Source organism: Cyprinus carpio, chromosome A20, assembly GCF_018340385.1.
Source record: "Cyprinus carpio isolate SPL01 chromosome A20, ASM1834038v1, whole genome shotgun sequence".
Lineage (NCBI taxonomy): Eukaryota > Metazoa > Chordata > Actinopteri > Cypriniformes > Cyprinidae > Cyprinus > Cyprinus carpio.
Window position 1 is genome coordinate 12,094,836 of NC_056591.1, and position 23,436 is coordinate 12,118,271.

At 37.1% G+C, this 23,436-nt stretch overlaps 3 protein-coding genes and 1 pseudogene across 7 annotated transcripts in view; 1 reads left to right on the plus strand and 3 right to left on the minus strand.

The window, feature by feature from the left end:
• LOC109072450 (nesprin-2-like) overlaps positions 1 to 10,021 on the minus strand; it is an 82,562-nt gene extending 72,541 nt beyond the window's left edge. The window contains 6 exon segments of the mRNA XM_042777242.1: positions 1,903 to 1,995; positions 2,099 to 2,176; positions 2,288 to 2,383; positions 3,462 to 3,523; positions 5,981 to 6,104; positions 9,872 to 10,021. Of these exon segments, the coding sequence (XP_042633176.1) occupies positions 1,903 to 1,995; positions 2,099 to 2,176; positions 2,288 to 2,383; positions 3,462 to 3,523; positions 5,981 to 6,068 (417 nt within the window). The 5' untranslated portion in view covers positions 6,069 to 6,104; positions 9,872 to 10,021.
• Positions 10,022 to 12,586: 2,565 nt separating this feature from the next.
• On the minus strand, positions 12,587 to 16,211 carry LOC109071917. The gene is made up of 7 exons (XM_042777643.1): positions 15,695 to 16,211; positions 14,268 to 15,302; positions 14,017 to 14,111; positions 13,753 to 13,803; positions 13,179 to 13,557; positions 12,895 to 13,068; positions 12,587 to 12,808 (listed from the first exon to the last, which is right to left on the minus strand). Exons 1-7 carry the CDS (start codon positions 15,969 to 15,971, stop codon positions 12,654 to 12,656), a joined length of 2,166 nt encoding a protein of 721 aa, XP_042633577.1. The 5' UTR covers positions 15,972 to 16,211; the 3' UTR covers positions 12,587 to 12,653.
• On the plus strand, positions 16,151 to 23,436 carry LOC109071941 (annotated as a pseudogene).
• The window catches only part of LOC109071939 (disheveled-associated activator of morphogenesis 1-like), a 68,927-nt gene continuing 65,611 nt past the window's right edge, over positions 20,121 to 23,436 (minus strand). For all 5 annotated transcript variants that reach the window (XM_042777642.1, XM_042777638.1, XM_042777640.1 and 2 more), the window contains 2 exons: positions 21,559 to 21,729; positions 20,121 to 21,382 (listed from right to left, as the gene is read on the minus strand). In XM_042777642.1, coding sequence (XP_042633576.1) covers positions 21,170 to 21,382; positions 21,559 to 21,729 — 384 coding nt within the window. In that variant the 3' untranslated portion in view covers positions 20,121 to 21,169. The remainder of the gene's footprint in view (positions 21,383 to 21,558; positions 21,730 to 23,436) is intronic.

Here is a 23,436-nt window from a genome sequence, read left to right on the forward strand (position 1 = left end):
CCCAGGCCTGATTACTGCCACACCTGTTCACAATCCAGAAATCTCTTAAATAGGACCTGCCTGACAAAGTGAAGTAGACCAAAAGATCCTCAAAAGCTAGACATCATACTGAAATCCAAAGAAATTCAGAAACAAATGAGAAATAAAGTAATTGAGATCTATCAGTCTGGAAAACGTTATACAGCCATTTCTAAAGCTTTGGGACTCCAGCAAACCACAGTGAGAGCCATTATTCACAAATGGCAAAAACATGGAACAGTGGAGAACCTTCCCAGGAGTGGCCGGCTGACCAAAATTACCCTAAGAGCACAGCGACGACTCATCCAAGAGGTCACAAAAGACCCCACAACAACATCCAAAGAACTACAGGCCTCACTTGCCTCAGTTAAGGCTCAGTGTTCATGACTCCACCATAAGAAAGAGACTGGGCAAAAACGGTCTGCATGGCAGAGTTCCAAGATGAAAACCGCTGCTGAGCAAAAAGAACAAAGGCTCATCTCAGTTTTGCCAGAAAACATCTTGATGATCCCCAAGACTTTTGGGAAAATACTCTGTGGACTGACAAGACAAAAGTTGAACTTTTTGGAAGGTGTTGTGTCCCTTTAGGTCTGGCATAAAAGTAACACCGCATTTCAAAAAAAGAACATCATACCAACAGTAAAATATGGTGGTGGTAGTGTGATGGTCTGGGGCTGTTTTGCTGCTTCAGGACCTGGAAGACTTGCTGTGATAAATGGAACCATGAATTCTGCTGTTTACCAAAAGATCCTGAAGGAGAAAGTCCAGCCATCTGTTCGTGACCTCAAGCTGAAGCGAACTTGGTTTCTGTAGCAGGACAGTGATCCAAAACACACCAGCAAGTCCACCTCTGAATGGCTGAAGAAAAACAAAATGAAGACTTTGGAGTGGCCTAGTCAAAGTCCTGACCTGAATCCTATTGAGATGCTGTGGCATGACCTTAAAAATGCGGTTCATGCTTGAAAACCCTCCAATGTGGCTGAATTACAACAATTCTGCATAGCTGAGTGGACCAAAATTCCTCCACAGCGCTGTAACAGACTCATTGCAAGTTATCGCAAATGCTTGATTGCAGTTGTTGCTGCAAGGGTGGCCCAACCAGTTATTAGGTTTAGGGGGCAAAAACACTTTCACACAGGGCCATGTAGTTTTGGATTTTATTTTCCCTTAATAAAAACCTTTATTTAAAAACTGCATGTTGTTCACTTGTGTTATCTCTTACTACTATTTAAAAATTTTTTTTGATCTGAAACATTAAAGCGTTACAAACATGCAAAAAAATAAGAAATCAGGAAGGGGGCCAACAATTTTTCACACCACTGTGTGTGTGTATATATGGGGAATAAAAGAAATTGGTTAATTTATTCAGCAAGGATGCATTAAATGAAATGAATCAGAAGTGAAGATATAGACTTTTCTAATGTTACAAAAGTTTTCTATTTAAAATAAATTTTGTTCTTTTGAACTTAATATTAATAGTGTGTTTAATCAACATATTGCAATACTTTGTTTGAAGGACTTCTGGAGTAATTACTACTAATTCAAACTGACCCCAACTTTTGAACAGTACTTTATATAATGGCATATATTTTTATAGATTTTCACCCTTAAACCAAAAGTCTTATATGACTTAACAGAACAACTGAACTCATTTAACCCATGTTCCCTGACATAAAAGTATCTTCTGTAATACTATATGCTTCCTGTGTGCATTACTAATTTGATATTCTTTTCTCTTCTGCAATTCTCACATCTCAAAAAGTACAGGCTAAAAGTCTTGAAGTAAACAATGAAGAAGAAACAGCTCAAGGCAAAGAAAGATGCAAGTATATAAGATATGTTAGTTTTTGTAAAGACACATGGTGTTTTCATTGTTATACTCACGTGACAGTGCAGAATGATGGTCCATATCAGGCCCAGAATGATGGAAGGTTTCCCCTCTATGATGTCTGGGATGTTTATGTTCACCAGCTTGATCTGAGAGAACATAAACAGCTGTTTATGTCCTTTGTATATAAATGTTAATGTCCTAACAGATGGAAAATTATCATCAGTCTTGTAAGAATCACAAAACTCTTACTGATTTATTCTTCAAGAAGTTCAAAGCGGTTTCGATGTTGGCCCTCTGCTGAAACACACCATGACCCCGCTCACGCTTTTCAGAGAAACAAATACACTCTATTGTGTTCAGCATTTTTAAACATTTCAATGATTCAGTAAAAATAAATACTTTCTTGGTTGAATCTCAAGTGTGATATTCAGCACTCACCATGCGTTGGCCACTCATCACCTCCAGTAGATCAAGCAGTCGAGTCCCATCTCCAAGATCGGAGAACAGATCCTGGACAACAGTTGGATGGTTCCTCTGAAACACACATTATTATTTTATCTGAAAGCTGTTCACAGGGCAATACTTGGAGCATTCCTAACGTCAAGCTCTGGTGACAGAAGTACCAATAAACAGTCAAATACACCAAGCATGGATTAAAACAATTTTTTTATAATATATTACATAATTTATTAATATTTACCCTAAAGCCTACTGTATCATATCTAAATGCATGGCTAAAATATCTAAATTAACAACATTATCTAATATTTTTTTTCTGCACCAAATTACATATTTTGGTCAGTTTGAGCCTCTGAATAAAATTAAGCATTTTTTTTCCCTCTGAGTATAAGCTCTGTATTTTTCTATATGAGTCATAAAAGCCTGATGTATCATAAATGATAGTCAAAAATTTTTTTTCTAAATGTTAAATAAACTGTTCTATTAAAAAAAAAAAATTAATACAACTTGATGCAATTTACTTTATGCAACTTTTATTTATATACAATTTAATTGCAATTGGTGGGTATTTGAAACAATTACTTCAGTATGACTGTTCTTTTTATATATATTATAGGTTTTTTTTTTTACTTATAAATGAAAACGCAACAGTGGTGAAGCACAAAAGACCTTTGGAATATTGACTACAGTCTTCTTTTACAGTAGACCTATGTGACACTCTCTTGAAATATTATTTTACCCCCCAAAAATATTTTGTCTTGATATTTTGTGATATTTGAGTAGTAGTTCATGCATTAAAGAGTTAATCTGATGTAAAAGGATGCAAGACTCTAGATATACAGAGACTGCTCTGCAGATCACTGGAGCTTTACACAGGTTATCACTTGCAGGTTTAAGAGTGCTTGGGTTTAAAACGTGGCCAAGTAGCGGTGGATGGGCTAAATGGCTCATGTTACAACCTGCTGAAGTGCGCTGTTGCTGGCGGGGAACTATAAATAAATCAAGCTCCTTACCATATGCAATGCTCAAAGGGAGATGGAGCAGAATAGACCTTTCTTGCTGACCAGTGAGTCAGCGATTCAGCTACAGCCTCAGCTTGACTCTTAACACTTTTAGACTACACAGTCATAGTATGAGTTGTACTTGGGTTTACCTTGGAGAGCTGTGCATTGATCCAGTTTGTGAATGTCCTCTTCTGAATCTGCTCCTGTTCCACTGTTAATAAAATAATATTACATCAGATAGGATTTATTCCTGGACCAAAATCACAGTTAAAAAACTGTGTATGTATGTGCAGGAAACCGTATGTGCACATTGGCACAACTAGAATACATCCATGCTTGCCAGAGAACAGCTTCAGGGCTTTCTGGTTTATAGAACATCAAAACACTGCATGTCTTCATATATGATTATTTATAAGCAGAGAACATTGCATGACCACTGCAAAACCTTGCTCCACTTATCGATCTCTGAGCCGTCAACGGCCTCCACCTCAAACAAGCTTTTGAGAGACACCATATTCATTTCTTTCGTTGTGAAATTTTCCCTCATTTAGTGTTTCACTGAACACCAATGCAGACACTCAGTCAGCTTAACCAGCATCCCATTCCATCACAGTTGTATTTAATTTAGACTTCTTCCCATGCTATAAAAGGCAGACTGGGCCTTTCCCTCAATAGGAGATGCTCATTTACAGTAGCTTCATGGGACAGGATCCAACAGGCCGAGTCAGTAATTTATCTTGACAATGGCCATAAGACACTGGACATCCTGTTTGCACAGCCACAAATGCACTTTACTGCTGTACAATGATGTTCCCTCATGACATAAGCAATATACATTTCAATAAACAATGGAGTTAAAAAAACTGAAATTAAAAGAAAGTAACGTGTGCTAATCTTTCTCCAGATGACTGAAGTGTCATCATTGCACAAAAGACAAACATGTGATGTCACTCAAACATGACTTCAGACAAGCGGTCTCTCTTTAAGACTGGCTTGTCGTCATAGCAAACATTCGGCTGCCTGGCAACCATAAACCAGCGAGCAAAGACTGTCTGAACTGAGTCCTGCAACCACACCGATGGTTTTAACTGACAGGAACGCTGAGACACATGACTCACAAGTCAGAGTAAATGAAGAAGAGACACAAACAACTTAAGGTTCAAAGGTCTTCAAGGGGATTTGGCTTTATAAAACAGTTACAGTTGAAGTAAGGAAAGCTAGTAAATGAATAATCATTCAGAAAAATTTAATAATACATCACAGCAAAAAAAAGAAAAAGAAATAAATCATTGCTTATTGCTCTCACAATGAATACCTGAGATGTTTTAGGCGGGACAATCTGGTTGGCATTGATTATTTAAATTTACATTTACATTTATGCATTTAGCAGACGCTTTTATCCAAAGCGACTTACAGTGCATTGGCTAACGTGTTCCCTGGGAATCGAACCCACAACCTTTTGCGCTGCTAACGCAATGCGCTACCACTGAGCCACAGAAAAACCATTATGTCTGCTAATTGTTTGATGGTGCAGAAATTACACTTTAACTAAACTAAAGTTGCCAGGTTAAAGTTAGTGTGTACTCAAGATCACTTTATTCAGGATGGTGATGAACAGGTTCTAGAAAAAGGACAACAAGTTACTTCCACGATAAACGTCTAGCACACCCTTCCAGAACATGTTTTTGTTTGAAAACTTGGTGAGTCAACAGTTTACGATTCCCATTTGCCATCTGGAATCCGCCCTAAACCTCCGAAAGAGGAGACAAATGGGAAAGAGACTGTATTTATTTATTTATTTATTTCATAAAAAAAAGGGACAGTGTACATTAATCAACATTCGTGAATGTAAATGTACCCAAATTAGCCCAAAGGCTAGTTTTCATTGGTAGTCCCTTTGCCAGATGTTATTAGGCCAAAAAAACTAGAGGAAAAAAAAAAAAAAAATAGAAAAAAACAATAACAACGAAATTCAACCAAACCCTGAACAACAAATTATACGAACTGACAGTAAAAAAATAAAGAAATACGTATTAAAAATTTTTATATAGAAAGCAGATTATTAAGATATATAAGCAACATTAATGTTCACATTGTTGATTATAATAAGCTATTTCTTAAAATGATGCTTAAATGAGTTAAATGATGTACATTCTCTAATTGATTGTGGTATTGAATTCCACTGATGTGATGCTCTGAATGAAAAATACAGCTCGACCAAACGAGGTTCTTCTATGTGGAATTATGCAATCAGCTTTAACTGCACCTCTGGTTACTCTGTCTTCAATAGATTTAAATGTAACAAAATCAACCAGAGGAGGAGGATCTAAACCATGCATAATCTTCTAAACTAAACAAACATTTTTAAACTTAGTGATGTTTTCCCACTTCGTCTGTAGAACAAATAAAAGGGCAAACAGTCCGTCTCAGGTGGTGATAAGTGCATTTATCTTGCCAACGATTCTTTAGTCAACAGACACAGGAGAATCCTTTCAGTAAATGAGTCCTCTTTTATTTCAAATTATTTTCTGATAATTCAAGACTGAAGTTCAGACTGCAAATCTAAAAACACTTTGGTTAAAGAAACCAATTCAAAAAAAGAAGAAGAAGAAAAAAAAAATAAGCCAATCAGTCAAAATGATCAAAGCTTATAAGAGTGAAGACTGACCTTGCAGGAGTAGGTGTACATCATCAATGTCCAGTGGGACACCCCCCTTGTCCTCCGCAGGAGCAACGGCTTCTCCCCCTGATGCCATTACTGCTGCTTCGACACTCTCACACACTCATTTCCACTGAAATGATGGGGGGAAAAAAATAACTGTAATTGTAAAATAAAAAAAAATAGAATAACTGTAGTAGTGCTATTGTTATAATAAACACAGCACACTTGTAAAAATTTCATTAAATCTCATTCATTCTAAATCAGCAAGCAAAACATTTTACATGTTCACCTCCTGTGCTCTTGAAAACAAAATGATAAAGTAAAAAAAAAAAAAAAAAGTGACCTTGCATTGTTGCCCGTTTTGATATTGATCAGGAGACTGTGCAATGGAAACAACTTCACATGACTGGTTCAGCAAGCATCAGTTAGCAAATATGAGAACATGACAAAGACAAAAATACAGTTTCATATGGCAGAGAGGTTGACCCTTTCTTTAATAACGTACAGATTACATTCCAAAACCAAACATCTGATGCGAGGTCTCAAATACTACATTGCTGTGATACAACATAAAGAGCTCCGTCGACTCTTAATTACACACATAATTCTGATGGTACTGTGAATTAGATTGGGAGAGAAATGGCTTGTAAACAGATAAACAACATCTGCATAAAGTACCTAATGTGAAGGAGGAAAGCAAAGGAGGAAGTGTCCTGGGGAGATTAAGCTAATCATATTCCAAACCCACACACAATGCCAATGAAGTCTAATAAATGAATACAGAACAGTAAGTTACTAAGTGAATCAAGACGGAAATACGATTCAAGGGAAGAAGATAATAAATGCACATATGAACAGACACACGGCAGCCTGAGGGCTTATGACTTGATCTAATCATTATCATTACTGAAACGATACACTGACTAATGTATATTCAGGAAGCGTTATAAGCTTAATATACTCTATATAAATGGTATTTTACTTGTCATTAGATTTCAATTATTTCAATTGTGACCTTTACATACTGTTTTACTCATTATAATATGATAATAATAATAATTATTGTTGTTAATATTATATATAACATTTTAATTAGATTTTTTTGTTGTACATAATTTAAAAAGTAAAAAGCAAAAGTATAGACAATAATTACTATATACTTATGAACCTATGGTATTAAATGTATTATATATTACATTTATATTTACAATTTATTGTTGTTCACAACAATAATAAAATAAAAAAGTAAATATAATAACAACTTATTATATAATTAAAATAACTTATATTATTATTATTATTGACCATAATTAAAATGATCAGACTTTATGTATCATCTATTATGTTGTTGTTCTCAAAAACAAAAACAATAATAAAAGATTATGTCAGGTATTTCTATAACACATTTTGGGCTGTCGAGTAAAAAAAAAAAAAAAAAAAAAGTATGCAGACACCATATTAAAAAATTAAAGCTGCCTTACCTTTTTTTTTTTTTTTTTTTTTAGAGAGAGAGACCCAACATTTTTTAAAAAATTATACAAAATTGTAAAACAAAATTACAGATCAAATAGAAAAGAGTGAATATCTTAAAAACAAGGAAGAGAAATAACTTCTAAAATAAACTTGTTAATAGGTCTTAAAAAAAAAAAGCTGTTTTTGCATATATATCCTACATGCTGACATCAACACAAATGCAAGCTCATATGCACTTTAAATGAGTTACCTGAAAGCATAACAGGTAGTGGTACCTTCAAGGACTCTCCTGAACACTCATGACCTTGTTATTAAATGTGAAAATTACTAAATAGTCATTAGAGGGCACAGCTTGAATCCCTCCCGATTCTTCCAGAATACAGTCACTCAATCAGCACACGCACACACACAAACACTCACATACACACACACACACACACACACCCCTGTTGTTTCTGTGTGACATTCAGACTCACCATTTAAAACAGCCAAAGAGATGTGGAAACAACAGTCTCACTTGCTGCTGCCAATACTGACATCAAAGGGCAAATACAGCACTGGGAATATGCAGACATTATAACCAGCAGTCCATGTAATGTTTTCCACAAACGTGCACAGATTGACTAGCAGAGGAGTAAGAGAAAGGGCGAGATAGATGGAGAGAAATGCATGGAATCTGATGCTATTAATAGATTAGATTGATGACATGCAAAAAGTATCTATGTCAGCTAATTCTTGCACTATGTGTTACGCATATACATAAACTAGAATCACCATTTACCTTAATTCCCTTAAACAATCATTTGACACTAAGACTACACTTGTATTGTTACTGTAATCCAAACCGCATACCTGGTAACTGACACTAAGAACAAACAAAGCACAAGTGAATCTGTGATGCTGCATTTAAAGAAATTAAACAGTTTACTTCATCCCCAAAATCTAAAGAAATAAAGAATTTACACACACACACACACACATCTATATGTGTGTACATATATTAGTGTATATATATAAACATACAAAAACAAATGTATTACATATTTAGATTTAGTATTTGCAGGATTGCCTTTAGTCTGGTTTTAATATAATTTTTAATTTAAGTTCAATTAAAATAAACAAAATAAAATAAAATAAAAAACAGACTTCATTCTTCATGGAAAATATGATTTTTGTATTTATTTATTTTACTTTTGATTTTTTTGGGGGTGAAATATCACTTAGAAATGTTTTTGAAATGCTTTACCCAACTAAAAGTATAAACAAAGGGCATCTACATGCCATGATGGTAATTCAACAAATGACCTCTACATGAGTGACATGAGCACAGCTGTATTGGGGTCTCATAAATGCAACTCATAATGCGCAGTGTCATGAGGTGACATACACGTTCTCATTATCACTGTTCCACTGTTGAAACTGTATCAGATGTATCTGCCTGTGGTGTTATAATTATTGAAAGGACACGGTTACCAATTTGGAAGTCATTCAAAGGTGGCTTCAGTTTCACACAACTAAACACATATTTCTGGGATCATCATGCAAAAACAGAAATCCATATTTCAAGGCAAACTTAGTGTATCCTTTATTACAGTCTGTCTTTTGCACCCTCCAAACACAGATCTATTACATAATGACAGCGCCCCAAAACATCTAATTAGTGGAACAGCAAGACCAGACAAAGCCTCATACTGAAAAGACTCTGTGTGATACAGGCAAGGGTGGGGATGCCATTGACAATCAGTTAGAAAGAATCATATTCCTTAAACACAAGGACAGTGCTGTTTAACCCATGCCCTAGCAAAAAGAATAAGACATAGGACATAAGGTGTTTGACCAAACCTGGTGTGTTTGGATTGGAACAATCTGTTCAGCTTTGATCTTTACACCTGAGCTGAACACTTGCACGGGAGAAATTAGTAAAACAAACTCCTAAACTTCCATTATGTGTCACTTTTCTTGTATAAATTAACAAACATTCATATACTGTAATGTCAGAACTAAAATGTGTTACAAATTGTTGCATAAATTAAGTGTGAAATCAATGAACATGAGCACACAGGCACATAAAAGTTAAAAGCTGGAAAGCATCATTTGTCCAGTATGTGAAACTCATCACAACCTGTATGCTCTAATATACAGTTTAATTACATTCAATTAACCTTATAACTTTCATTGTCAGGCAAAATACAAGTCAGCTTCCATACTACACTTACATAGTGTCTACATAGTCGAAACTAGTTTTCATTCAATAAAATAATTCTGCTTTAAAAGAACAACAAACTGAGATGTGAAAACTCAATGGTCTGATGCTGTGGTTAATTGTAATACCATGCGACGTGCTTGGCAGAATGATTTTGTCTGGTACAATTAATGGCTTGCAGTTCAACCATTCATTTAACACAGAAAGTTTTACAAACTTACTCAGGTTGCTGACAATTCTTCTCAATTATTTCCCGAACTGCACCTCTGGAAGTATTGGAAGTGAAAACCTGCACGCGGCGTCGCGGCAATGATTTGTTTGAAGTGTTTTCTCCACCTTCAGTCCGCTTTAATTTGAAGTAGAACACACCTTTCTGAGCCGGAGATCGGTTCGCTCGAACGGTTCGTTTCAATGAAATGGTTCAAAAAGATGAATCGTTTGAATCATTGACATTTTGTGTGTTCAGTTGTGTTCTTTAAATGTTAGCTAAATGCTGCTGTTTAGCACTGCATTTTTGTTTGTGTGTGGTTGTTGTTTGTTTATCATTTCATGTCACAATTTAAGTGCGAAATGGTTATAAGCTAATGAATCATTTATAAGGAGCCGCCGGCTCAATAGAGCCATTCATTCGCGACAGTAAAGGATGTGATCTATTTTTTTTTAAATACTACTAGGGGAGTGTTTTTATTATTTGTGCATATGAGAACTGACAGAGGCGACATTCTTTATGAATCACTGATTAAATGCAGTACATATTGCGTGTTATTAAACCACTATGTGTGCCTCCGCTGTCGAACTCTTTATTGGTTTCAAAAAACTGTTGACTATTCAGTTAAATCTTCAGTTTATGAAGTTGGTATGCACCATATGCTGTCCTAATCTCGCTACGCATGATTTACACGCACGCGTGTGTGGAGGCACAGCCACCTGTTGCCCGCAAAGGATACAAAACAGTCAGTCACGTGATGCATGCATGTATGACCAGCAGTGTTTTGACTCTGTTCAATTGACCCAGAAATGGTAGTCTGACTACTGATATCAGAAACATCTTATTGGGCATCTCAACCAGCAACCAACTGCACCAGCTGCGCGTAACTAATTTTCTGATTGGCTAAAAATTGTGGGCCGCTCTTCTTGACTTGTGATGCAGTCTCTGTTTCACTGATATCTGATATATTTCCTTGTAGATGTCCTAACTGCGCCGTCTGGCTGCATCTTTCTCATTTCACATTCAAAATTGCCATGCATTCTGACAGAATATTATACATTGTAATAAAATCTAATATATGAAATGGAACAAACCTATGTTTTCACATGGTCTTTGATGTCACAGTGAAGAGGGACAGTGAGGCAGTGATGGGCTTGGTACTGTGGACGTTCTTGTGGTTCCGCCATCATGTGAATGAAACAGCTTTTTACATGTGATATGACTGTACTTTTTATTTTTAAACATTTATAATCCATTAATCCATCCAGTTTGAGAAATCCTTTGTGAGTTCCCCACACCCAAAGCTGATGAAGGTAGCAGGTGTCGGTGCCCAGGTCGCGGGCCATACAGTGTACTGAAAAGAATTGGAGAAGTTGTTTACTGGGTTAAGTTGCCTCCACGGGGTAGGAAGGTGGGCGTGCACCGAGATAGACTTGCACCTTACAGAGGAAGTGCCGCTGCAGCCCTGGCACCAGACTCCTCTAAGGCTATGCCTACCCTGGAGGGTGAGGCAGGACCTCAGTTGAGCACTTCCAGTCCTCTGGCAGTCCCCCCTGCAGCCACACCAGTTCTTGAGCTGCAACCTTTGCGTTTGGATAGCCCTGTTACAGTAACACTATAACGGATGGTTCTTGGATGCTGTTCAATTCTTCGATTTCAAGAAACTTTGTGAAGTGAAGTGATGTTAATAGAGATCATTTTTGAATAGATGTGTGTATGTGTGTGAGTGTGAGTGTGTATTAGGGGTGTAACGGTTCAAATTACTCACGGTTTGGTTTGTGTCACTGTTTTAGAGTCACCATTTCGGTACGCTTCAGCATGTGCTATGTTTAGGGGAAAAAGGACTATACTGTTAAATAAAAATGAAGAAAATAAGAAAAAAATAATCTAACTACAAGTAACAGCACAAATAAATACAATAGAGCAAAGATAAATAAAATAAACAATGGTTTTGAGGTCTTTTAGGTAGGTTTAACATTAGTTTTAAGGTACAGAAATTGAAGAAAGTAATCAAATGTAAAATAGCATTGCATAATTGATTGTATAAATTAAAGATTAATCCTTATTAAAGTTACAAAAGCTACAGTATTCAGTCAAGAACAGTGAGTGACTTCTTTGTCTTTTGTTGTTTGATTAACATTAAAAATTTTAAGACTATGCACGGATCTAGTGCTCTGATACTTATGTTCGACTATGCCTGCCAGGATACTCACAAAGACGGCCATGTTAACATATTTTTTGTGTGAATTTGTTCATTCAAGCTCAAGTATTGAAAGAGAACTTAGTATTTGCGCACTCTCTTGAGACGCAGGTTTGGTGCTTCAGATGAGCACACACACAAATGTTCACACAGAGCACTCCTTTGCGTCTTTTGGCTCTTGAATGTTTAAACTGGCAAGGCTTAAATGAGTTTAGTTTAAACAGACTGAAACGTGTGCTGTTCAGGTCTCACCTGCGCACAGTGCTATCAACACCTGGGTGATGATGACTGGTCATATTCGAGCATATGGCACTCGCATTCAACAAAGTTTACCAAGAGTGACTGCTTTGTCCATGTGTCTTTTTTTTAAAAATATAAATATAAATATTTTAAATATAAAAAGTAAAAAAAAAAACTATTTACAGTATATACAGTATACAATATTTTAACAACCTTAAGTGGATGATCTAAAAAGTATAAAACCTAACAACTATTTACAATATTTAATCATCCATTAAAAAGGCTTAAATCGAGGCATGGAAAGGCCACTCAAGTCATCTTGCCAGACACAACATTGACAGTATAAAAGTACTTCTCATCGATGATGTGAATGCTGATTAGATGCATTCCGGTTATATGGCAGGCCATTAGGAAAACCCAACACAAACCAATCATCATAAAGCATCTGCTCCAGGAGAATCCTGCGCTCTGGATGACGCTGCAGACAAGCCCACAAAAAAAGGATGCATTCTGTGCAAAAAGGATAAGAGAAATTTGATTATTACCTTAATTTTACACAAGCTATCTAATTATTCATTCTTTGCTGAACATCTCACCTTTTGACACAGCAAATACAGAACGGTTGTTGCCTAAGCAGTGCAAGTCTTTGGCTGTTGGAAATCGCCCATGCAGCATTCCGAACAGGAGCACCCCTAGTGAAAACACTGTCGCCGGCTTTGCATGGTATCTGCCTCTGTCATGATATTCTGGAGGGAAGTACGGTTTTGTGCCTGGAGGAAGGAAATTTTTTTGATGTTTATAACACAAGCATGTTGACTATATACAGGATGAGTCTGAGTGAATTCATCAATCTGACAGCAAAGCGATTCATAATACTTACCACTGTAGGTACTGTAGCCTGAATCCTTCATGAGGTCCCCACACCCGAAGTCGATTAGTTTGATCTCTAACGTTGTCGGGTTCACAATCAGGTTTGCGAGCTTGATGTCGCGATGAAAAATGCCACGATTACAGCAAAAGTTAGCAGCATAAATTATCTGCCACATAATGTACTGTGCTGTCTGCTCTCTGAGAATGCCTCCGCTGCATTTCAGAAAAGTTCTCATATCCATGCTTGGCACGAGGCGCTCCATGACTATGAGGTAGTGGTCTGGGTCATCCTGCCAGTCCAGCAATTTAATTATACATTGACAGTTGGGTTCCCTATTGACCATGACTGCCAACGCAATCTCTAAAGGAAGAGGTTTGGGGTGAAAAGCCTAAAAAAAAAACAAAGAAAATTGTTTGAATTAGACTGAGGTTGCTTGTCACTTTGTTCGTCAAAGGCAGTATATGCCTATTGAAAAAACATTTGTTATATGACTAACATCAGTATAAGATGTTATTATGTTATTATATCATAAGATGATAAACAGTGAATGATAAGAAAAATGCAGAGAGTGAAGCATACTCACAGTGGTAATATATGTCGTACGTTTTGTCTTTCGGACATATTTCACAGCCACCTGGTTAACAAAACAAAGAATAAACAATTAAAGTGCACAGAGGTGATTTCATTCCAGTCATGAATCCTGAAGAGAAGTAAATTAACAAGCAGTAATTAAAACCTGGTAAAGCATGTTTGATCATGCTGAGAGTTTAAAAAGGTGGAGTTCTCTAAATACTGAACATAACATACATTTGCAGTACAAAAATTTACAAGTAAATAAAAAACATACCTTAAGACCATCCTTCAGGCGAATCCCTTTACGCACTGAGCCAAATCCTCCTTCACCCAGCCTTCCACCAAATTTGTACCGGCAACAAATGTGATCTGTTACATGAAAATAAATGTAGATGACATTAAATAAAATGACAATTCACTTTTATTTGTTTTATTATTCAAATTATTACATTAATCTGATACACTGGAGGACTATTTAAGTGGACTGCAACAAAGCTAAATGGTGGATTATGGAAGTAAACTTACCCTTGTCCAGCTCTCCTGCTGGAACTGAGTTAGTGATGCCATCAACTTGGGTACACACTGCAGAGGCAACGCCCCCGTCTACTTTGGGTCGCCCAGCAGATGCAATGCCCTTGTATTTTTTGGCATGCCCTGCAGAGTCAATGCCCTTGTCTACTTTGGTACTGACTGCACAGGCAATATCCCCATCTACTTTGGTACTGACTGCACAGGCAATATCCCCATCTACTTTGGGACTGACTGCACAGGCAACATCCCCATCTACTTTGGTACTGACTGCACAGGCAACATCCCCATCTACTTTGGGACTGACTGCACAGACAATATCCCCATCTATTTTGGGACTGACTGCACAGACAATATCCCCATCTATTTTGGGACTGACTGCACAGGCAACATCCCCATCTACTTTGGGACTGACTGCACAGGCAATATCCCCATCTACTTTGGGACTGACTGCACAGGCAACATCCCCATCTACTTTGGTACTGACTGCACAGGCAACATCCCCATCTACTTTGGGACTGACTGTACAGGCAACATCCCCATCTACTTTGGTACTGACTGCACAGGCAACATCCCCATCTACTTTGGTACTGAATGCACAGACAATATCCCCATCTACTTTGGGACTGACTGCACAGGCAACATCCCCATCTACTTTGGTACTGAATGCACAGACAATATCCCCATCTACTTTGGGACTGACTGCACAGGCAACATCCCCATCTACTTTGGTACTGACTGCACAGGCAACATCCCCATCTACTTTGGGACTGACTGCACAGGCAACATCCCCATCTACTTTGGTACTGATTGCACAGGCAACGTCCCTTTCTGCTTTTGGACTCACAGCAGAGTTAATGTCCTGATCTACTGAGAGACTCACTGCAGAGTCAAACCTGCCATCTGCTGACAAAGGCACTGGAGCATCAGTGTCGTTATCTGCTGATGAATGCCCTGGAGAGTCAAGGACCGCAGGTTGGAGGATTTCTTGCTCCAGCTGATACTCAGCAATGGGAACGACTTCCTTAATACCTAAAAAGCAAATAAATAAATAAATGATTAAAATATTGCAAACCCATATCGAAGAGTTTCTTCATGTATGGGGCACTTTTTACTTGAAAAATCCTTTTTTTTCTAGACAATGTCAATTGATTTGTTTTAGATCTTAAAATGTTCAAACATTGACTAGTGTGGCAATGGCACCAGGCTAAAAAAGCTATCCTTATATCAAACTCAGATGAAAAATCCTCAACTCAATTTAATTTTCATTAGTTTCTTGTGGGTTTTTTTTTTTTTTTTTTTGTGAAAAAAAAAAATTGTACACATAACCAGAGGTCCTACTAATTTAAAAGTCATACATCAATCAATACTTGCATAATCTATACAAATAATAATAAATTCATAACATAGGCATGTGATTTTACTTTGACTATGTCTCCGGTATGTCCCTGTTCCCGCCACATGAGTCAGGTTCTGCCTCTCAGTCTTAGCGACGCTGTACATTTTTCTTCTAGAGTGCCACCTCCAAAACCTCTTCCTCTTTCTCGTACTCTTTTCTCGCTTTGCCTCACTATCACCATGTACCTCACAAGCCCTAACAGGGGTCTCATTAACCTGGCCAGGATGGGGTTGGGGTTCTTGTACAGGCGTAGTATTTAACAAATTACACAGACGATTCAGTAGCTTCCTTAACAGGCCCATGATTACACAGTTGTACCGATAATACTGTTGTACGGTTATAACCCCCAACGAATACTTAAAACCTACAAAATGAGCAAGAGAGATTCGCGCCTTTATATGCTCTCACGCGACAATTCTCTGTATGACGTCATCAGGTCTCATGCAGAAGTGAAAAGATTTTTCAAAACATAACAAAATCGATGTCTATTGTGGATGATAACAATTATTATTCAGCTCAAGGTAAGTAAAGTGTCAATCTCATCCAGGCCACAGAGAGGCAATAATGAACCACTGCACAACTTTCCAACAGGAATTTGGAAAAGCAAAACCCTAAAAAGGTCGTAAAACGAGCAGGCTTAATTGTAAAAAATATTATATTCAAAAACAATTTTCACAATTAAGTTTTTTAGTTATACAGCCGAATTTATTAAAATTTAAGGTTTTCTGTTTGTTGACGTTTTTGCTGAACATCTTTCTCATAAGTAACAGTTGAACTTACACTTAACGTACAGTTGCCGGTAAGATGCCTTTTGATTTATTCATCTCTCAAATTATTTCAGCAATACTAGAGCTAACGTTAGACACAATTATGTCAGCTGTTACAGTATTTGTGCATTAGCCTTCAGGATTAGGGTAAGGGGGCTAAATGTCCTCTTTTCCTCTGAGGAAAATGCGCTTTTTATTATGGTCCCAACATGTATGAAGATCAACCATGTGTTAAATTTGAATAGAATACTGGGGCTACAGTAATACAAGTTCAAGGATGTCATTCCACCTACAACTCTGACATGTTACCAAAAAGTTGAGTGTCAGTGTAGATTCAAAGCAGATCGCCGAATACAAAATTTCAATTTAATCACCGCTGTCAGTCATGATCTGATGATAATATGATTCCGTTTTAGACAGCATTTATTAAAGCATTATTACTGGAATCACATCAAGCAGGTTGACAGTACATCTTACCTGTTGAGAGTCACTGTACATTACAAAATCCTATTAAGTAAATGTAACTCTTCAGTATTTTTTTACTGTCTTTGTAATCACCTCTAAACTATTATTATTTAGGTAGGGTTAAGAAAAAACATTATTTATTATTTATGTAGACTTATGTATTTATTTATTTAGGTCAAAAATAATTCTAACCAGTCTAATAGTCATTAAAAAAGACAGCATTAAAAGTCTGAATGGGTTAACTACACTAAACTCAACAGAAATGTATAAATATGGAAGTATTTTGTCTTAACACATGACAATTGTAATTAGTATAAATCTGCAATATGTTAAAAATCATTGCATGTTAAATCAAATTATCTTACAAAAGTGGATCAAAAACAATTTCTTTAACCCTGTTGTACCCAACTTTTGTCTTATACTTACAGTAGTTTAGAGACTACTTCAAATATGTTTTTCATTCTGTTTTTTTTTTTTACACTACAGAGTGATCTGTGGAGGTCCCAAAGCTCCCCCTCACTCTGGCTCTGTGTTATCAGTAGTGGACATGCACACAGGTGGAGAGCCGCTGCGCATTATCCTGAGTGGGTATCCAGAGGTGAAGGGGGACACTATCCTTGGTAAACAACGCTATGTGAGAGAGCATCTTGATCATCTTCGAAGGACTTAATGTTCAAGCCCCGTGGTCACTATGATATACGGAGCCATACTGGTCAGAAGTGAGTTAGCAGAGGCTGATCTCGGTGTCTTGTTCATGCACAACGAAGGGTACAGCACCGTGTGTGGCCACGCTGTCATTGCTCTCATGCACTTTGCGGTGGATTATGGCTTGATTAAAACGCCCACTTCACCAGAGACACAGATAAACATACACTGCCCCTGCGGCTTAGTGAAGAACTTTACACAGTATTTCAATGGGAAAACTGGAACTGTCAGATTCCACAGTGTGCCACTGTTTGCTTTTGCTACAGGTGAGCAATATGGTGTAATCATGATAATATGATCATAAAACATTTTTAAGTTTGATTATGTTCAGTCGGTGTCACTGTTTAATTATTTGCCATCGTTCTTTTTCTAGATGCGAGTGTCTCAGTACCAGGATATTGGTCCATCACTGTGGACATTAGTTATGGTGGAGCTCTTTATGCTTTTGTGAGTGCTAAGAAGTTTGGATTGGACGTCAACAAGTCCAAAACCAGAGATTTGGTGGATGCAGCCACTGCTGTGAGTGATGCTTTTAAATCCCAGGTAACTGTTGTTATTGTTAACTAAAACTAGCTGAAAAAAAAAAATCATTTTTGTTTAATTGAAATAATCTAAAATAAAATAGAAATGCTACTTAAAAGAAACTTAAAAAAAAAAAAAAAAAAAAAAAAAAAACTAGAAATGTTGCCTTAGCAATTAATTGCAGGTTTAAGTTGAAATACTAAAATTAGTAAAACTGAAAATAGAATAAAAATAAAGTGATTTAGAAAAGACGAATAAACATGTCAAAAGCACATAATGACTAAAACTAGCTAAAATTCTAAAGTAGCTAAAAAAATAAGTAATTCTAAAATAATCTTATTTGACTCTTGAGATTTTATTGGCAGGCAAAAGAAACATAAACCTGCTTCATTCAACATTGTGTTTTATTAGTCTGTAATTTGTATGATCATTTGCATATTTTACCACACTAATTAATTGTAATGACCCTAGGTAAAGCTGTACCATCCTGTCAGTGAGGATCTGGCCTTCCTCTATGGCACAATCCTTACTGACGGCAAAGATGCTTTTTCTAAAACCAGTTGTTTATACGAATCCATACACAGGGAGTTCTGGACTTCTGGACTGTTCTTCCTAATATGAAATCAATTGGTTGATCAGGACTGGTCTTTTGCTCCTCAGTCTATGTGACAGAGGTTTGTTATATGTGTTGTAAGGTACAGGGTCAGGTGTCACTGCTCGCATAGCTCTTCAGTACCATAAGGGCCTGATCGGACTGAACCAGACCAGAAGCTTCAAGAGTGGAGCTATAGGATCAGTATTTACAGGAAAAGCAATAGAGGTACCTGTAGAAAATCTAAACGGATTTTCATAGCAATTTAACTTTTAATTGCTTTAAATAAGTGACGTACAAATCATTATATAATACATCTCAGTCATTTAAGAGTCTAGTCCTGGAAATGTAGTTTGTATTCTTTAACAAAACCAGTAATTGCAGCTGTTCTGTTGGTGAAGGAGACTACATGTGGTGACTTCAGGGCTGTGGTAGTGGAGGTCACAGGTCACGCTCACTACAGCGGTGTGGCCAGCTTCACCCAAGAGAGCGATGACCCTCAGAGTGGAGGCTTCCTTCTGCGCTGACTCACTGAACTTGAGGTTACAACTGACATTTCTGATCGCAGGTACATTGCTAGAAGGCTTCTGAGCTTGAGGGCATGTGAATATTCAGATTTAGGTTCTTTGTAAAGGAAATCATGTTTAGATATAGAATGAACGTTGTACTGTGACTGTTACTAGCCACAGGACTAGTCTTGTAAACATTTAATGCAGAAGATCTGGTGTGATGTACTGATAATTTTCTGAAAGGTCCTAAACATTTTTAGAATAATAAAAGGGAATAGAAGAACACTTTCCAAAAGACAATAACACATCATCAGTTGTGATTTAAATAATAAAAATATGACAGTGCTTTAAATGTCAAAATGAATTTGGTATTATTATAATTTGATACAATCTTATTATATTTAAAAATGATATAAAAAAATAAACTATCAATATTATTATAAAATGTATTCAATATATTGAACTCAATAATATAAAATTAAAACAAAATATATGTGAATAATAAATTACATCTACTGCATGTGTGCCTTTGTAATTGTTAATGAATTGTTAATAATCATTTCCCGAATGTATTAAACATTTAAGAATAATAGAAGGGTAACACTTTTCAAAAGACATTAATATATCATCTGTCTGACTGAATAATAATTTAAAAATTTGAATTATAATTTTGTTAATATTGAACACCAGAGGGCACCATTTGACTATATTTGCCCAAGCAAAACCTGTAGGAACAGTGCAGTGACACAGTTATTAATAAAATAATAATAATAAAAGGTATTGTTTCAGTTTATGATCATCATTAAACCCCCAGCGTTTTTCTTAACTGGTTATTCTTTTTACCATTCAATAACAATCAGAGGAAACTTAAATTGACAGCATAACAGAAAATACTACTCAGATTCTTCCATTTATTCTCTTATGATTAATCTTACAATGGAAGGTTGTATATTCCTTAAATTATAAAAGTCCAATGGAGGTATCTTACACTGAAAAAGGAAACTTTGTTACACCATACAACTAGGCTGCTGATTAAAAAAAAAACAGGAGAAACTCCAGGAAGGAAGAACGGAAGGGAAGAAGAGTATTGCCTTGATCCAGTTACTATTTCACATGAAAAGTCCTCAAACAGAGAGACCAACACTTGACATCAGAAACTGCATTGTCTGTACAAAGACCATCCACAGTGTTTAAGACAACATGGGCACCAGTGGCCCCTAAAAACACACCTTTAAAAACATCATTCCCAGTCATCCTGTCATCCGCTCTTCTTTCTGAATAAGCAACCCACAGCCCTGGTTATTGATGTAAGTAATATTCCTTAAAAACACTCTATGCATTATTAAAAAAAAAAAAAACACTTTTAGTCAAAAGGGCAGATATTCACTTTCTAAAAGGTGTACAATCAACTTTACAGCTTTTCAGTGACCTATGTACAAACTCTTGTCATTAAACCTTTAAATAACATCCATTCCCAACCTTGAATCAGTCAGAAGAGCCAGAATTGGGGTAGTTCAGATGAGTGACGCTTTAGCATGCCAAGACTCAGTGTCACTTTTGGCGATTTGTTTGGTTACAGTAAGAAAAATTGGTGTTGACAAGATTTGCAGTTTCTATGGTCAAATGAGTGTGAGTTCCCGACTCGTGTCCGATCAGTAAACTCAGTTATCTCAAACTCTGATAATATCCAGGTGCTCCAGCACTCTTGATGAAATAAATCATTAACTTAATTTCTGGGAGTCTTTTCTCTGCATTCAGACAGGTTCCCCATTACAGTCTCATGATGACACATGATAAACTGACCGTCTTTGGGTAAACATGCTTTCTTCCGCTACCCGGGAACATGCTTAATCTGAGGAGAGGAGCTAATGAGTGTCCTCCAGACATTCACCACTGCAGGGAGGCTGTTTGGTCAGTGGGTTGGTCAGCTTGAGCGGCGTTCAGAAGTTAAGCTTGGTAATTGGACGCTCCCTGCCGCTGTCTGACGTCTGGCTGTTGATGCGTTTGCGATTGCGTTTCATCTTCGACAGATCTTTATCGAAAACCTCTCCAGAACGCAAAGCGGACACCAGGTCGTCAAACTCGCCCCCGTCGTCCTCTCCGTTCTCTTTGGCTTTTCGAGCCTTCCTCTCTTTCTCCCTCTGCTCCTTGAGCTGAAAGATGTCAAAAAGATGATGTCAGATTTGGCAGTGAATAAGTGAAGAATGAAGAAATGAGTTATGGACCTGAAGGTTGAAGTTGTTCTCTTATGCATGAGAGAAGTCTCTTATACTCACAAAGGCTGCATTTATTTGATCATTTGATTATTTTGTGTAAAGAGTTCACAGACCTGAACCTCCATTCGTGCCCTGCGCTCCTCCTCCTCTTTGCGTCGGCGCATGTTCTCGTTCTCTTGACGGGCCTCTGCAAAGGACTGCAAGAACTGGTCGAATATCCCAAAGAACTCATCAGGCTGCATCTTATCAGCGTCTTCTCCGAAGTGCTTGACTGCCTTTAAGAACTGGAGAACACAAGCACAGGTCATATGAAAGCCATTTCCTGCTCTCTTTACTTTTCAGAGTACTGACGTGAACAAGAACACCTCAAGAAAATCCTGACAAAACACGTAAACACTCAATCTTCTTCAAATATTTTAAAGGCACAAACATGGCTCAACAATTAGTTTTTTTTTGCAACATATTCTGTGTACTACTTTTTTAAATAATCCCTATAAATTACTGGTCTGTTGTTGCTACATTAGTGACTGAAAATGAAATTGTGGTTGTTTCTTCATAATGCAGCTGAGAGACAATTTTCCATTTAAAAAAAGTTTTAATAGTAACAAAAAAAATGTAAGATAAGTAATATGACAAATAAAATTATTAATCAATTGATGTCACTGAACAACGTTGCTAAGTAATGTTACTGTTTCATGGTTATAATTTACAGCACAATTTGCTCCAACAGTATTCAATTTATCACAGAAAACCATATTCTTAATTTCGTATTACATAAAAACATGCAGACTGAATGTGAGATGTAGTGACAATGAAATAAATAAATAAAAAATGTTCATAATTATATTAAAAAATATTTTAAAAGTTTTACAGTGCAACGAAAGTGCAGACTGTGAGGAAAAATTAATTGCAGTGAGACTGCCAGACAGTAGCATAACAAACTCTGGGTGTCTAATGAACTTCTGGTAAATGAAGTGTGACGCACTGCTAGTTATCCAGTCACTGGTAGCCAAGCATAAAGTGGTCTTGTTAACCCAGATTTCTCCAGTGACTGATTACAGCCTAAACACAGGGGACTGGAGTCTTGCCATGACACTGCTGCTGCCTCGTGCCTTCTCACCACAGGGGAGGAGACCTAGTCTTCCCACAATGCTTTGATGTGCCTTTATCTCTGCCATATGGAACTGCTCCTGTTCCTGCTCCTGTATGTGCCTGAGCCAAGGGGCATATTTGTATTTCTCCTTTGCCCTGCTTTTATATCTCTTCTTATCTGTCTCAGACTTCAGACAGGATGCCTAGGTTAGGTTGGAGATGCATCTTTTCTGCTATAGAATGCATGTGGCATGTTATTGTGCATTTACGTGTAGGTCCTTACTGATAAGTCAATCAGATATGCATTAAAATACAAATATATTTTAACAAAACCGTTTCGCCGCTTATTAATATTTAAAAAACACTGAAAAACCCCCAAAACAAAACAGATGATATCATATTTAATGTGCATGAAATACTGTACCATTAAATATATTAAACCAACCTGAATACAAAGAGTACGTTTCTATAACTTGAATGTGGGCCGTCCCATTTATGAGAGATTTTAACATCTGAAACTATCACAATCTGTCATAAAAGCCCACTATCATGAACTTGCTGCACTTTACCTATCAAAAACCAAGTAACAAAAAAACCTTGACATTTTTTACACCCATTTCCCCTCACAGGACTGGAAGTTATTGTGTAGTGTGTGTGTTAACAACTGTCTGCCTCCCTCTGCACAGATGGACCTCTCAAAAGCAATAAGAGTTGTATGTCCTGTTCCCTTTCTGTGTCCTGTGAGGCCCCCAGAGGCCAGTGAAAGTGCCAGGGTCACTACAAAGGAAGCGTTCACAGCGAGAGGTTGAAGGTCAGCTCCTTCGCGCTGCAGGATGTCGAGGGTGACCGCAGCTACAGCTGGCCTTCGTAGGAAAGGCTGAGCACCAGGATGTGCATCT

Bases quoted from the DNA above. Each gene is read 5' to 3' on its own strand.
- LOC109071917 (XM_042777643.1), bottom strand. From the start codon at position 15,971: ATGGGCCTGTTAAGGAAGCTACTGAATCGTCTGTGTAATTTGTTAAAT. The intron at 15,303-15,694 runs GTAAAATCACAT...TTTGCTTTTTAG, and splicing joins ATACCGGAGACATAGTCAAA to GTATTAAGGAAGTCGTTCCC. The intron at 13,069-13,178 runs GTAAGTATTATG...TCCTTCCTCCAG, and splicing joins AGGCTACAGTACCTACAGTG to GCACAAAACCGTACTTCCCT.